General features: G+C 54.3%; 1 protein-coding gene across 7 annotated transcripts in view; it reads right to left on the minus strand.

Annotated features, from left to right (window-relative positions):
- The window catches only part of LOC113208117 (KH domain-containing, RNA-binding, signal transduction-associated protein 2-like), a 231,155-nt gene that overhangs the window by 18,754 nt on the left and 195,534 nt on the right, over nt 1–16,867 (minus strand). For all 7 annotated transcript variants that reach the window (XM_052274282.1, XM_052274260.1, XM_052274268.1 and 4 more), the window contains one exon: nt 8,901–9,292. In XM_052274282.1, coding sequence (XP_052130242.1) covers nt 8,901–9,292 — 392 coding nt within the window. The remainder of the gene's footprint in view (nt 1–8,900; nt 9,293–16,867) is intronic.

A 16,867-nucleotide genomic window follows, 5' to 3' on the forward strand; every position in this document is an offset into this window, starting at 1 on the left:
ACGTGTTTAATTTTTCGCGTGGAGGAAAACACCCGCACAGAGAAGGCAGCGGCGGCCGGAATGAAAATTCATACACGCAGAGCATGTCTTTTAAATTGCAAGTACACCGCTAGTCGGCTTTTTACGACCGGGAGAGCGTCCGCCACGGAGCATGGTCCGCGTAATGTTACACGCCGCAAACCGGGACATTCCATTTTACGCACGCCCCACCGCGGACGCACGTAGACACACACACACACACACACATACACACACACACACGTACACCTACCTAGAGAGACGGGAAAGATAGGAAAGTTTGGGGATTGGGAAATTAAAAACAAACGGAAAAGAGCGTGTTGCGGGGGCAGGGTTGGGAGGAAAAGGGGCGGGGGGGGGGGGGGGGTATGTGATGCGCATGGGGCCACGCACATCACCTGAATAGCAAAAAATGCACCTAAAATGGGAGTGAGTGAAGAAAAAAAGGAGCGGAAAAAAGGGTTTATAGCTGGCGTGTATTTGGAGCGGCACCGTTAGCACGCGTCACGCTAGAGTTTGCCCAGCGGCGATGAGGTCGTGTCCCCCCTCCCTCTCCCTCTCTCCCGGACACGTCCGCGTCACCAGCCCCGCTCCACAGCCGACTACTTGATGCACCGGCTGCATCTCAATAAGAGGCAGGACCGTAATATATAAGACGGCCACTTTTTTGAGTTAATATAATAATGACGTGACAACGAAAAAACAACATCAGAAGGAATATTTATTTTCCTTATGAAACTACGATACAGAATAGTCGCCTTTCCTGATGTGCACACCAAGTTTGCGTGTGGAGCGAGGGATGGGGGGGCACCGTCTGAGGGTCAAAAGCCGCCGCCAGGGACCATACAGAGAGAGAGCACTGAGAGCAGCGAGCCTCTTTGTAGTTCACCACGTCGAAATAACATGTACGCATATACACACACGGAGCACACGGGCACGGCAGAGCGCAACCAAAGGCGTTGGAGGCAGAGGGAGAGAGCCGCGAGGAGCAGAGCCGCCCCCCCCATCCCCAATCTTGGCCGGCCAGGCCAGGCGGCCCCTGGGCCTCGCAAGGCATGCGCGAGGGGCGGCACCAGCACAGGGCGGGACTAACAATAATAATATTATTCCTTCCGGAAGACGTGTCGCGCCGCCCCGTCCCGAGCTCCTCCTTCCTGAATGAGCTGCTGCTGCCACCGCACCGGAGCAGCGGCAGCAGCAGGAGAAAGTGAGACGGAGAGAGAGAGAAACGGAGAGAGAGAGATGACGATGAAGATGTTCGTGCGAAAGGATTCTGCGACGACTCGAGCAAGGCCTGGAAATGAGTCCTGGGCGCACGTGCGGACCGCTGCTGGCTGGGGGGACGGGTAGGGGGTGACGAACCTCACGTCAACCCGCCGCCCTCACCCGCCGCCCTCCGTCGTCGCCGCCACCCCCTTCCTCTTCGTCCTCTTCAACACTGTGAGTCAAATTCATGAATCCCAAGCGAGCGCCCCTCCCCCCTACCCCTCTCAACACCCCCTCGGCCCCTCGTGGTTATCTCGACTCGAATCATAATCCGGTCGGGGATGGCGACACGAGACGGGCGAGCGCAGCTGCACCGACTCAGCGCGTCATTATAAGAACCAAATCGAGACCGAGTGCAGAGTAGAAGGGTAGCGGAACATCACCGTCTCGCCCTCAAGGAAAAACAAAGAAGACAACAACTAATGGGCGTGAGCGTCAGCGAAAGGTGCTAGGCGAGGGAATATGGCAGGGAGACGAGGGCTAAGGGTGGGGCCAGAGAGCGGGAGAGGGGTTCGTGCAGCGCAGACTTCAGATTATTAGGCTTTAGCCGAGCTGCAGAGTATGGTCCGGCTTTCAGTTCCCCCCACACTGCCTGCCTGCCCTTGCCAGCAGTCCCTCTCCCACCGTGCTGCTACTCTACCCCCCGCTGGCCGCCCGGTCAGGTTTCAGTGAAGCGGTCAGCCAGTCGGGGCATTATTGCCCGATTCCGAGGAGGGGGTAGCGCGGGTTCCATGTGTGTACGGCTCACACTCGCCACTCCCAGCCGAGCGCTGCCCCCGCCGCGCCCTCCCGGCTCTCGGTCGCACCTCACTGACCAGAAACCATACCGAAACCAATAATGGCCAACGCCGCTGTCCTTTCAGCAGCCCCGCCCGTCTGCAGCCCCCCTCCACCACTGGGTGAGGCGAGGAGCGGAAGTATTGAGCAATCTGCGCAGAGCGAGGGGGCGGGCTGCAGAGTATGAATGAACAGCAGCGCGCAGAGAATTGTGCGCCTTTTTCTAATTATGGCGCATGCTTTATAAAAATAATTAAAAATAAACTCATGCTAGTAGAGATATTTTCTTTCTTGTTTCAAATGTGAAACCGACAGTCTGTCCAGTCGTGCGTGCGCCCTTACGCCGGCCGGGCAGGGGAGATCATATTGCCCCCGCAGGGCCCCCTTTGCCGAGGCCCCGCGCGGACTCCTCCCCTTACTGAGGCCCTCGTGTCCGGCACGCGCCCCCTCGTGTGTGCGCCTGTGAGCACTGCAAGGGGCCAAGAGAGGAAGCCTGTGACTGGCATGAGAACTCTGCTTCTCTCAACAGTTTGCAATTTACAAAAACGAAAGCCAATAAAGAAAGCTGAGTTCATTTCTCGTGGATAGTTTAGAGTCTCCAGCTTTAGTCGCACGTTTCTTGCTCTGGCACTAAAAGCTCTATGCAGTTGCTGCTTTATAAATTAGTAAGCAGGATCATTCCTAGTTTGCTAAGAATCTTTTCAACACTTCGCAAACCAATTGCTTGGAATACGAAGCATCTACTTTTCTCCGTAACTTGCAAAAGTCAGAACTTCGTAGGTTTTTTACAGTGAACATCACGGAAATCATGACGGTGCGTTGCGATGCCAGGACCTCTCAAGCCGTTCCGCTGGCCGCACAAGCATTCCGATACCGACTAGACTGCTCACTCGGGCCGCCCCAGTTCCGCTTGCTGCGCGGGGCTGGGAGCGCGCATCGCGAGACAGCGCCCCTCTGTTTGACCCGCGCCAAAGTCGGTGCGCCCGGAGCCACCCGGGGTAGTGAGGGGGGAAGGGGGTGAGGACCAGCAGCCCTTCCCTCTCGTTTGGAGCGATCCCCATCAGGAACAAACTCCCCCACTCCTACCCCTCCCCCGCCCCGAGCGCTACCAGCTGGGGGCTTTTTGTTTGTGTTGGAGGGGGCTGAAGGCGGTCAGGGGGCGCGAGGAGCCGACGGCCTAGGGGAAGGAGACGAGAGGAAAAGCCGTCAACGAGGATAACAGATTTGACCTTGCTGCTTCTGCCGGGTGATGATCTGCCAACACCGAGAACTTCTTCTTTCTTGCTGCACTCATGAGGTCGCGTGAACAAGAAATTACAAGAGTTCAAACAAATTGCTTGCCTTATTGTTTACTTTGAGCAAAAGAAAGCTTATGGCCTACGGTCTTAGCGACTTTTGGAGGATTGGGAAACCAAACGGTACCGTGAGTTTCCGTAGAAGCACTCAGGGCGACCTGAGGATTGTAATTGTAAAAAAGAATATCCCTACGCTAAAAGTTAGACTACAAAGTAAACCGACAAACTTTTGACTGGCGATGTAGCTACAAAAGTAGGAATGGGTCGGATAGGACCGCCCAACATAAAATGCTGATGGCCATTCCGAACACACAAGAGAAACACGAAGATGGTGTGCGGACTGAGGATTTCATAATTGTCTAAGCAGGCAGCCGTCGTCACAGGCTGCGAAAATGACGAGCGAAATTGCGCGACGACGGTGGGAATGCGAATCATAACATCAAGCGAGCAAGAGAACGGAGTAAAAGTGACGGTGGCAGCAACGGCGGGGACGTGCGAAAAAAGCGCCCCGCCCGGTTCGTGTAAAAAATGGTTCAAATATCACACACGGCGGGTGGGCCGGCGTGCAGCGGCCGGGGGAAAGGATTTCGTGACAAACAGGCGCGGATATCAGGGAGAGAGAGAGAAAGAGGGGAAATTTTTTCTTTACGCACAGCTAGGCTATGCTCTTGCTCGCCCTCCCCCTCCCCCTTTTCCCCCTCTAATTCCGCCTGACACGACCATGCAGACTCGTCACGCCGGGCCAGGCGCGTCCGTAAAATACCTACCAGCCAAGCCCACTCGTCCATACTCCCCCCCCCTCTCCCTCTCTCTCTCGCCGCGGACATTTCTGGGATGGAGAGAAAGAGTGAGAGAAAGGAGGAGGGAGGGAAGGGTGCAGGGCGTGTCCACTCGCACGCAGCCGAGCACAGCCAGCGGCGGGGGGCATTGCTGCGAATATAACACTGGAGGGGACACGGAGCTAGCAGAGCCGTATAATAATATGGAAGAGAGAGAGAGAGAGAGAGAGAGAGAGAGAGAGAGAGAGAGAGACCGGGAGCGGGAAAACGAGGGCACGAGAAGTGACGCGCGCAAATCGAGGGCGGGCGGGCCCTGGCGGCCCTGGTGCACATAGCCCTTTACAGCCCAAACTCAACACGTTATTAGATCCCGCGCGCCTACAGAGACACACCATGACCCTTTGTATGCCCGGCGGCGGGCAATATGCCTCCCTTTCCTGCCCTCCGCCAGCGCGCGGCGCCATTTCACGCCTTTGCTTACACGCGCCGGAGAAAAAAAATGAGTCATTTTCCGAAATTTTCTTTTCCCTTGTCGAGCTGCAATCTTTTCATAAGACGTGGACTTTACATATTCCGTCCGCACCTAAGCCCGAGCGTAAATTTACTGATGATATTTGAAAAGTGACGTATAATCTTGTTTAAGAGACAGGATCACTGTTTTTTGTTTTGCAATGATCATCGCAATTTCATGGCAATGAAAACGCCTTCATTGCCACTGGGTCAGCAACACTGTTAAAGTCTTACGAAGAAAAATGCCAAATCCTTTGTAATACGAAGGATTTGGACGCTTCGTAAGGAGAAAATCCTTCGTAGGTACGAAGCATTTGGCATTTTGCTTCGTAAGACTTTAACTGTGAATGAAGCACATTTTTGGCAATGAACTCCGTTTGGAAATGGGTCATTGGCAAAAATGCGCTTCATTGCCGACCCAGTGGCAATGAAGGCGTCTTCATTGCCAAGAAATTGCGATGATCATTGCAAAACAAAAAACAGTGATGTAAAGACAGTTTCACGTATCGCTAGTGAATTACGTTTTCGTTGGAGCAGGAACAAAGTCCACACCTTTCGAGTAGCAAGTGGCAGTACGCTGCGAACTGATCGTGTCGCTCGACTCTTTCAGTGACGCCTGGCCTGCATTGCGGAGCTTGATTTACGCCGCAACCGCATGAAGGGCCGCTGTCTCCACAAATCATCTCGGATAGAATAGTGTGGCCCCGGCCCAGCCCCGCGGCGGAGGATAGAGAGACACCCGCCGCCTCGGCCTCGGCCGGTACCGACCGGGAGGGGAGGGGCGCGAGCCGTCGTGACGGATGGGGAGGAAATACAAGAACAATAGGATAAAGATATGGCGGTCGCAATGAGTGAAGCGAGGGGTGCCCAACTGAGGTAATCAGGTGTACACAGAGTAGGTAATCCCTGGTAATCACCGGTAATCCTTGGTGATCGCCAGTAATCCTTGGTAATCGCCGGTAATCCTTGGTAATCGGGAATTCCTGGAAATCTTTGGTAATCACTGGTAATCTTTGGTAATCACTGGTAATTTCTGGTAATCACTGGTAATCTTTGGGAATCACTGGTAATCTTTGGTAATCACTGGTAATCTTTGGTAATCACTGGTAATCTGTGGTAATCAATGGCAATCTTTGGTAATCTTTTGTCAATGGTAATCTTCGGAAACCCTTGGTAATCATAGGTAACCCTCGGTAATCTTCGGTAATCTCTGGTAATCCTTGGTAATCGTCGCTTTTTGGTAATCTGGTGTACACGATTTTTTCGAGTTGGGCACCCCTCGGAGTGAAGGGAAAGAGGGATGGCAAAAGGAGAAGATGGGGAGATGGAGGAGGGGGCGCTAGTGGTGGGGCAGAGTCACGTGCGGTGTGCGGGGCCCCGCTTCGTTTACTTTGGCAGACGTCTTCATGAGAACAGCGGGTCAAGGAGGTCTTTTTGCTGGCGCTGCTCATGCGGTCGTCGGTCGGTCGGTCGGTCGGGGGGATGAGGGATTACAAGTAGGGGAGGGGGAGAGCATAAACTTCACACCCGTCGCCCACAAGCCTCGACGCACCCGCCGCCGCCGCCCGCCCGGCCCATGCCCGCAGCGCCCTCCTTCCCACCAGGTCAGCGCAATCGGAAATCACGGCGCAGCAGCAGCGGGCGCACGATTTCTGCGGCCAGCATATTTTTTTTCTTTTTATTTCCGTCAGGTACGGTGCGTGAGGGTGCAGGGAGTGAGACACGCCAGCGACCACACCGCGCGTCGAGCGGAGCGGCACGCAAGCACGAACGACATGGTCTCCACGTTCCACGACTGACACGTCGGCTCGACGTCCGTTTTACTTCTGGACATGGACCGTCCATTTATTATACGAACTTCATAACCTTCCTCTCCCCCCACCCCTCCTGCTGTACGCGTTTGCAGAAAAGTGTCTTTCATAAATTCATGCCCCCAACCCTTTTCCCCCTTGCACACACACATCCCCCACACATTCAGCCGGACGCGGTGTTCCCCCAAGGCATCAGCCGCAGCGCGCGCCCCGCCCGTGGAGTGGAAGCCCATTAGGCAACACTAACGAGGACAAGACCGGCATCAGGCAGCGCACTGAGGAGACATACCACTTCCACCTGGATACTTCCAAAAATATAAAACGTTCAAATATGAAATATTTTGTCGCGCGTGGTGTGTACAACAGCCCTTTCCGCACACATTACATACATTTGCTTGGACGACTTTCGAATGATGGATGGGCCCTCTTGTTGGCAGTGTCCCCCGCGCCGTGGACGACGCCCTGCCGCTCGACGACCAGCCCCGACGTCCATTAGGGAGCAGAGTCGCTGATTCACTTCCACCTCCCCAACATACGACCACCTTTTTTTTCCGGGCTGCGTTACTGCCGTACCCTGGAGCCACTCACACGAAATCAGTTACGAACACACGCACGCACACGCACACAACCACACGCACCTCACCACCCGCTTGCCCCCTTTCCATCGCATCAAAGCGCCGGCGTTCAAAGTTTCCCGCCCTCTCACTCAAGACAAAAGAGTCATCTCGCGCTGCCAGCAGACGGTCTGGTGTTTTCGGCGAGTCGCGGTGCTGCGGTGGGCCCGGCCCGGTGGGCCCGTGGCCAACGAGGGAGAAAACGGGTAATTAGCTTCCCCCGCCCCCCCCCTCTCTCGCTCTCTCTTTCTCTTCATCTCCCCCCGGCGCACACGGTAGGGCGAATCTCATCAGCGGGGAGCAGGGCGGGCGAGCGAGCAGCCTGCGAGGAACATGCCGCGCACGGTTCGACAGTGGCCTGGGCCCGACCCCGCCCAGCCCGCCCGGTCTCACCTCACCCGTACCCCGCGGGGGCCACGCACGACTTGTGCAGTCATGTGTGCGCCATCGAGACCAAATCCATGTGATAAAAATTTGGTTTGGCAAATGACTCAATTGTGACGAATATTTTCAACGCAGTAGCCGCAAAATCTCAAGAATAAAGCACTTCAGTTCTTCTTAACTACGACTCTATTCTGTGCAATCAGGCACAATCGAGCAAGTTTTTGTTAATTTGTTGCTCCTCATACAGAAGCCTGGTAGTACTTCGTTTTCGAACATGGCTTATACCATTGACGGGGAAAGTAAAAAGATAACATACCAAATTGTTTACATCGCGTGTGTGAATAATAGTCGCTCCGTGTGCTGGTGCTTGGGATTTCGCAAATCAGATCCCGGTTGTGTCGCGAGCACGCCACCCCGAGGCAGCGGTGGCTCGGTGCCGCCCGTATGCTCCGCTACACCGCTCGCGGGTATTCACAATTCACAAGAGAAAGAGAGGCGGAGAGAATGGGAGCGAGAATTCGCCGCCTCCATCACTCCCCGGCAGCGAGGCTTTAACTTCAACCAGCCAGGTAAAAATCGATTCCAAGGCAAAGCACGATTTTACGACTTTCCGCATGAGGTGGCATCCAATTCCCACGACTTGCGTGCCAAGCCCGCCCTGCCGCCCAACCACCGGCCCAGCGGCCCTCCAGTGCCGCCACGTCCCGCCGCGCCCCGCCCCGCCACGCCCCGCCACGCCCCCCGCGCAGCTTCACGCCCGCGCGCTCCGATGGCCGCCCTGTGGAGTGCGCCTGAAGCAGACGTGAATCCTCTCCCACAATGCAGCCGGGAGGGTCGCGTGCGGATAAGGGACACGCTTCGGCCCCGCCGCGACAGCACCGGCCGCACCGGCCCGACGGAGACGACAGAGGTGGCCGTGCGTCGCGGACGCAGCCTGACCGCAGCAGCTCTGCTGCGCTCATTCCCACACGGCTCTGGCACGGAACAGGCAAGTGGATTTGCAATTTTTCTCTGGGTTTTGAAATGCTTTGTCGAGGGAATGGGAGTGCAAACTACGCGCTGATAGGATGTTTACCCTTTTAGCTAATGCTGGAATCGCGGCCGGGGCATGTCATGTCATGCCATAGCCAGCCAGAGCGATACAGTCTGAACCGGTTTGAAACTTGCGTTTCAAACTTTGACCGTAGCTAAGGTCTCTGTTCTGACGAGCAACCAACTTCTACCACTGCTGATTTTCGATTAACCAAGACAAATTATTCGATCAGTACATATTCCGTTGGGTTCTATCGCGCAAAACGCTGTGAGAGAAGAGAGGAGACAGTCGCCAAATCCCGACAAGCGAGGGGTTGGGGCGGTCGGGGAAGCAGCATTAATCATCTAGTTTACTGGACGGCTCAGCTTTACTCGGTACAACGTCCGGGCGGAATCGAGCGCGGCGCAACTCACCTTGGGGTGGTCCCGGGTGGGGACGACGACTCGGACGGTGACTTTGACGGGCTTGTCCCTGGTGACGTCGACCAGCCGCCTCTGCTCGGGGAGGATGCTGCCCAGTCCCGCCGCCGAGCCACCGTTGCAAAACCTCTTGCTGTTCCCACTACTGGTCGAGCTGGTGCTGCTGCTGCAACTGCTGCTGCTGCTGTTGCAGGTGCCATTGGTACCGTTGGACGTCTTTGAGTTGTTGTTGCTAGTTAGATTGCTACCTTGACAGTGGGCGCTGACGTTGCTGTGGCCGTTCTTCATGCTAGTCTTGATTTGGGCATTGTGGTTGTTGTTGCTACTGTTGTTATTCTTCAGACTAGTGTTGTTGTTTTCGTTGGGCATTAGTTTGTCGGAGTGATCTGCAACATAAGAAAAACAACAGGCTGGATTAAGAAACAGACGAGACCAGTAAAACCACAATGCACTCGATTTCCCTTCTGAAATCGGTTTGCATATCACATGACTGCAATTGAAAACACGTGTCTCCACACTCTGTGCCCCACTTTTTATTTTCATCCTTGCAGACGCAGCTAAGAGCGCAGTCGGAGTAATCATTGCCCTCCAAGCTCTTTCGCAGCCCCGCCCCCTTCTGTTGCATATTTCAGCGACAACACGGAGGCGTTAAGCCAGCCCGGGAGGCCTCATCCGCCTCCTTTGATCCCAGCGCTCGGCTCTGCGCGGCAACAGAGGGGGGCGTCGGCGGAGCTCCGGAGGGACCGTGCAGCACTTGGCGGTGGCTGTTTGGACAAGCTAGCTGTTGCTCTCTGCCCTTGATGCATTCAGTCCACCAGCTCTGAACAGAAAATGGCGCTCTAAATAAAGAACGGCCCCCTAATAACGACGGGGGCACACAGCAACGTCCAGATGGGGCGTTACAAGCAAATGGCATAAATCTTTGAGGTGCTGCAACCCCATGGGGCTGGGGTGGGGCGCCATTGAAATAAAGTTTGTGAGAACAAAGTTTGTGTGAACAATGTTTGTGCGCTGAATTCATGCACTTACGATGCACTTTGCGAGTAGGGCACACAAACTAAAAAGAAATTATTTGCAAACGTTTAGCAAATTGTGAACTTTATTCAATTGCAAGGTAAAGGCTTAGTAGTGTGCAATGGATGGGCATGTCTCGTCCTCGTAGGACAGTAACCGAAGAATTTACAATGTTTAGCGTCTAAACTACCTATTACCAATCCCCAGCTCAGCGACGGCCCGATAAAAGAAACCGCGCATCTCTTTTAAATAACTTAATTTGTGCATGACCCCTTTTATCATCGCGCACATGGGTACTTAGCGGTAATACAGCCGTAATGTGCGTACCACATATTGGGATGAGCCGTCCCGGCCCGGCGCTAGTTAGCCCCACTCTGCGCCCATTAGCCGCGCGCATCACTCGCTCGTGTTTGACAGAGTGGCTTTGGCCCCCCGCACCCGGGCTGGCACGTCGCCAACTGCATAATTTTCATCCCTGCAAATCGGCCAATGATGTACACGTGCGACAAAGAAAAACACGGCGGGGCCACCGCCGTCCCAGCAGCCAGTGAATCGCGGCACGATGAGTGGGGCCCAGGTTAAATACCTGTCGGCCCGTGAACAAAAGGACATCACTCGTGCTGCGGCAATAAATTGGAAGCTCGCGTTCCCAACTCCGATACGCCTGCACTTGAAGCGCCCCCCCCCCCCCCCCCTCCCTCGCGCATCCCCGCGACAAGACAAATGGAAGACGAAGTAGGTGGAACAAATTACCCGGCTGGGCTAAGAAGGCCGTGCATAGAAATAGAGAACACGCCTGCACCCGACGCGAGGCTTAATCTGTGGCGAGAGGACTGTTTAACATGGTGCAGCCATCGAGTTTGTCATTAAATTTTTCCCTTTTAATATTTTCTTAAAGAGTTTCTTTGCCAAATACATAATTTATACTTTCTTCCCTATCGTCGCTCACCGAGACGTATTACGCCCCTCATGCAAGTATCCAACCCATCAGCACGACAGCCCTCGGGACAGGAAAACCAGAAGAAGTAACGGTGCTACGGGGCCACCCGGTATAGCTTTAAAGAAAAATACTAGGCGAATAGCTTAGAGAAAATGCATCAATGATTATATTACTCGATAAAATATTTCGGGAAATGTGACAAATAACTGCCCGCCATTTATCTTGGGTGCTGAGATAGGAGTCAACATCCGAAACATGCGGGGCTTTTGCTCTAGTACACGGAGGCCTGTTTGCGTTTTTTCATGGCCTAACTTTGGGCCCAAGCAATTTAAATATTTTTGACAGAGGCTTAGCGCAGCCTCATCCTAGGCAGACCTCGGTCGCGTGTGCCCTAAGGAACGCTCTGCAAGGCTTAACTTAACTATTTATCAAAAGCGCTTCTCCCCTCTTCTTACTTACTCAGGCCCCGCTCACCCCGACCAACTTTTGCAACGGAAGAAAAAAAAACGAGATGCTTCTCAAACGACGATGAGGACCCCCTTCAACAAAAGCGTATCAGGTCATAACATCAGGCCACATATCCAGGGGTTAAAAAAAGACAAAGCAAAAAACCTGAAAACAATATAATAATAATTTAGCAACAACCATACGCCTTGTGTGGGAAGCTATACTGTTGGACTAAGTGTAAACTTGACAGGCGAGCTAGGCAGCAAAGATCAACAATGTCTAGCCACGTGTAGCCATCCTGCTGAACCATTTGAAAATTACAAAGCATACGTCTGGTGTGGCAGAGAAAGGCCAGAGCATAGGAAGCGGATGAAAAGATTTCGACATAAATTATTTACAACCTCGCCGTCTTTGCGAGTTTCCAGCTCACCGACACAGCAACATGGTCAGGTCAGCACCAGACACAAGCACCGGTGGAAGCGCTTCTGTTTGTGCAAAGGCAGCCGTGCATAGTGGCTGCTTGCGTAGATGTGTGCGCATGTGTGCGTGCGCGCATGTGCGTGTAACGAGCAGTCGATGAGGCCTCAGGCCAAAACCCGGCCTCTCAGGATGAGCCTTCAGGCCGAAACCCGGCTCTCAGTCAGGTCCTGGGAGACAGGCTGCCCTGGGGAAGACTGGGCCAAGTCGCGCTGCGGTGGCGAAGTGACACAGACACACGGTGTCCAAGGGGGCGGGCGCATGTGTGTGTGGCGGGCGGATAGGCGCCCCCACAAGTCGACGCGTCGTGAAAAAGATGGATAGTTCCATAATGGTCGATGAAAGAAGAAACGTATCAAACTTTCCTAACGATGTCTCCTCCTCACTGGCACGCTACCATGACGGCGAGTGTGATACTCGCGCTAATTACGCACTGAATGGGAGGGAGAGAGAAAGAGATGTCATTAAGGCACAGTAGCAGTCGTCACCGCCATTGGAATGCAGGTCGCGCGGCCAGACGTCCTCTCTCTTTTTCTCTCTTTCTTTCTCTCTCTCTCTTTCACACACACACTCTCTCTCCCCCCGCCCCTTTCTCTCATTAGGAACAAGATTTGAGCAGGAAAAGAACGAGAAGAGACACACGGAAATGTGTTTGGACCAATAGAAAACGCACACCACTGTGAAAGAAAACTTCTAAAAACTGTATTTGATATTTGTAATGTAATGTTACTTGCGAATGCAATCGTGACTAAATTTATGGAAGTTCGAATTTGGCAGAGAAAAAGAAGTCTGTAGTTACGGGGTGTAGGTAGTAATAGTAATTGTACGAGTTAAACTCATTCATTACCACATAGAATTCGTAACTTCTCGATATTTAGCATGAAAAGCTTTCCCTTAAGCCGAAGCACATATTTTACGGATGGCACAGGCACACAAGGCAGCCATGGATTCCTAAGAACATTAATCAGCTCTTCGAGTAAGGAAACTTTCGAAAGAACAACACCAACAACGGCTTTTAAAGACTAACATGCCCACGCCAAACATTCGCCAACACCAACAAGTACCCAATAACGAAGCGCCACTCTCACTGATGGCAGAGTAATGAGTGCTGATGATTGATGCCGGGAGCACCGCGACAACTGCCATCACCTCGCCCGGGGCACCGCCCGGGGCACCGCCCGCCCCATACGCGTCAATGCGGGGCAGACAAGCTAATTAATTAAACAGCGAGGCCCAGCCGACTTGATTAACTCTTGAAAGATGTAACGCATGGCGTTCCGGCCGGAACAATCAGCTGAAAATCAACACTCCAAAGCGCGACAAATATTTGGAGAAGTGCGCGGCGCAGTTCCTTACTACAAAATAAAAAAAGGCATAACAGGCAAAGCCAGCCAATATTGCGGTTCATCCGAAAAAAAAAATCGCTTCATCAGAGGCTTTCTCATTCGCAGAAAAGAGGGGGTCTGCGGTAAAAATAAATGTTTTAATCGGACGAGAGGCGTGGATCTGTTTTCATAGCAAGGCAGCGTAAAAGAGCGCGGAGAAAAGCTCAAGCGTGAAAACGGGTCGGGGCCGACGAGATTAGTTTTCCGTTAGCACTGCGAGACGAGACCGGATAAGAATCCACAGCCATGGCGGGGGCCGCGGGGGCGCTCCCTCTCCCTAGGGGGGCATAAACCCGACCAAGTACCCCGTAATATGCGCAAGTTTTCCGATGGCGCAGCGGGGCGGGGTGCGGAGGTGAGCAGCAGCAGCACAGCAAGGAAAGGACCCAAACCAAAAAGTTCGTGGCCCAATGAAATATGTAACGCCCTGCTTTGCCCCCAAAAGCCGGGGCGAGAAAGAGGAGTCGACCGAGAGAGACACAGAGCCACATTTGTCATCGGTGGCGGACCCCGCGGGGGGCTGCACAGCAGCCGCGGGCCACACAGCTCGGGGCGGGGCGCGAGGGGGATATCGAAAACGACGCGGGATCAAGTCAGTCGTGATCTGTTTCTGACCTTACGCGGTGGCAAGCACAGTGGGCGCAGAGGGGCCCAACCCTGTCGCGCCGCGTGTTACGTAACTTATGCGACGGGACAGAGAGAGATAGTGGAAGGGCGAGGGGAAGAAGGAGGGGGAGGAGGGGCGAGGGAAGCAGGAGCGCGCCTGCAGCAGGCACACTTTATTGAGAAAGTTGCAGAGAGGAGGAAAACCGTAGGCAGGCAGCCCCCGGCCCCCGGCGCCGCTACAATTCGGCCCCGCCCTCGCCACCTCAAGGGTGCAAGAAGAGCGCCAGCAAAATAGCCACTTTTAATTACTTTTAAGAGGGTAGAGTATGCTGTCGATTTAAAATCAATGCAGTTTCGTTCGGGATACTTTTAAAGACGAAGCAGCAGAGGGAAAAAGACTCGTGCAGTTGCTGTGGGGAGGAATCTTTTCCCAGTGGCCCCCCCGGAGCACCCGACGGCAGCCGACTTTAATAATGAATTTAAAACGGGCGGCCACGAGGGCGGCCGGGCTCCACACGAGGGATGAATTCTGATGGACAGGGACGCGCTGTGCGGGGGAGAGGGCGGGGGCGACGAGAAGGTCCGGGAGGGGTAAAGGAGAGCTAACGTCGCCTTAGCGCTGAGGTCTGACGGCCTGGCGGCGCGGCGGAAGGGCGGGGGGACGCGAAGAGAAGAATGAAGCCTCGGATGATGGAAAGAACTGTGAACTTGTCCCAGCTGGGGCCCTGAATACTCCCCCCGCCGGCAGCATGTAGGTCAGATTCGTGACCAGTGGAGGGGGGGAAGAAGGGGGCGTTGGCGTGAGAGACAGATGTTCGGCATCCGCAGCGGCGAGCAGCGCCCCTCAACTGTCGACACAAGGCTGGAGTAGCGGCAGCCAGAGCCAGCTCGTCTGCTGGACCAAAAGTCCACAACTTGACGGAGTGCAGGGCGGCGCAGCAAAAGCGAGGCCGAATCAGTAACAAAAGGGGGGGGGGGGCAGGAGGGCGAGAGCCATCGCGGCCCAGCGGCGCCCGTGTCACCTGACAAAAGCGCGGGATTATTTGCCAGCGGCTGGCAGCCTGCCTGCCGGGGGCTGCCGAGCTGCGGCCGCACCGTGAAATGAGCAGCGCCCCGGGCCATTACACACCTGCGAGGCTGCAGCGGCCAGGGCCGCGGTCTTGACCACTAATATAGAGAGGCACAAAGGGCGGAAACCAAAGAGGAAGAGAAAGTAACGAGATTAAAAAGAAGAAAGGATAAAGTAGCCTGCCACTTCCACGTACCACAGCGCCTGCGGTTACTAAAGGGTTACCGTTACCTCCACCGCTCGATCTCTTACCAGCCAGTCGCGTACCTCCTATGGCCCTTCCAACTCCCTGCCGCCCCCTCCCCTCAGTCGGGGCCAGCAACATGTGTGCGCCGAACAGCCAACGACTCCCTACTGATGCATTATAAGCGGCGATTTAAAGAGGTCCATGGCCTTGCCATTGATTCCCCGGGGCGTGGTGGCGGGCGCAGGGCACGTACTTTGCTCACGTACCGTGTGCACGAACCGCGCGCACGAATCGCGCACTGCACGGGCCGAATCAACAGGGTGGAATACGACATTACGAGAATTTTACTTCTTTAAAGAGGAATTCCGAGGCCTCGATAGTTTCATTGATAATAAAGTGTGCAACTGTTCTGGTTAAAACAAAGGTGTAACATCATACTTTTAGAGTGCATTAAAGTTCTAAAGGCGTTAACGTTTTAGTTTTTTAGAAATATTTTTTGCTGAAGCAAACCAAGGCTTGTAGGACTTAAATTTTCGCATTCAGCTCAAAATTCCGCTTCGAACGAGCCTACATGTGTGTGTCTGAAGAACAGTCAAAGAAGTAACTGACCCTCAAGAATCTACTAAATTTCTTTCATTTGGGATCTGAACCCTATCACATAAACAATAGTGCGAAAATAAGCCCTCCAAACATTAGTGTGCTGTGGCTCTAGAAATAAATATTTTAATAAAGCTAAATTGTCACGCCTTTAGAACTTCAACACTCCCACTTGCACACTTTTTTGTTTTTATTTGGTGCTACTTTTTTGGCAGTCTTGGACGCTGGACGCGCGGCCAGCGACCAGCCCCCGGCACAGCCCCGGTGGGGACAGCGCCCGCTGCCACATACATTGACTTATTGGAAGTGTCGGTGGGGATATTAACATCCCAGCCGCCCCTCTTGCCCAGGGGTGGTGTTGCCCATCAGGAGTGCAGCACCAGCTAGGAACGCTCCGGAGGAGTCTTTGAACACACAACAGCCAGAGAAGAACTACTAAAGGTATAGCTCAGGGCCAGCCCCCAGGTGTCCTGCCGCCACTAGACACACCTCCCCCAGGCAGACGAGCCTGCAACAGCCCCTGGCCCGGTCAGCCTCTAGACCAGGAGCCAGTCGCATAAGCCCCCTCTGTTTATCACGCCCCGACAGCCCCGCTCGAATTCCTCTCCAGGGAAACCACAGGGTGGTGGGCGGTGGTAGTAGCAGCGAGGTTTGCGGAGGGATGGGGGCAAGAAGTGAGACTAGGAGGAGGGTGGGGCTGCTAGCTAGTCGGATGCGACTGGGTTGCGAGAGTTTTGCAGAAAGGAACTCCTCCCTCTCTCGTGGGATTCTTGACTCCGGGGAACTTTCCCTATACGTCCCAAGGTCGACCGCACGAATGAATGTAGTCTCGCCACATGCCGCGCCCAGCTGAGATACCGGTCTATGCTCTTCGGATCCCCCCCGCAGCCGAGGCTGGGCAGTCATACTTTCAAAGTTGAAGACCCCCCGCTTTCGGCTACGGCCTCCCCCTTTCCGCTCACCCCCTCGACTTTAGCTTCTCAAGAATCCTCCCCAAGGCCTCCCTCCGTGGCCCACTTTACGAACAGGGTCGCCAAAGGCCGTATAATGAAATCTGAGAAAGTGGGCGACGCCGACTCCCCCTCCGGCGGTATCCGAACCCGCGGCGCGGCAAGTTGGTCAGCGCGGCGGGCCCTCGGAGTTTGCAAGCCCTAAAACCGTTTCAAACTTGCAACCATGCAAGCTTGTCAGGTTTGGATTCGTCCCATGGGGGCGAGGATTAACACTACACGGTCTGCT

Source organism: Frankliniella occidentalis, unplaced genomic scaffold, assembly GCF_000697945.3.
Source record: "Frankliniella occidentalis isolate FOCC.00 unplaced genomic scaffold, Focc_3.1 Scaffold8, whole genome shotgun sequence".
Lineage (NCBI taxonomy): Eukaryota > Metazoa > Arthropoda > Insecta > Thysanoptera > Thripidae > Frankliniella > Frankliniella occidentalis.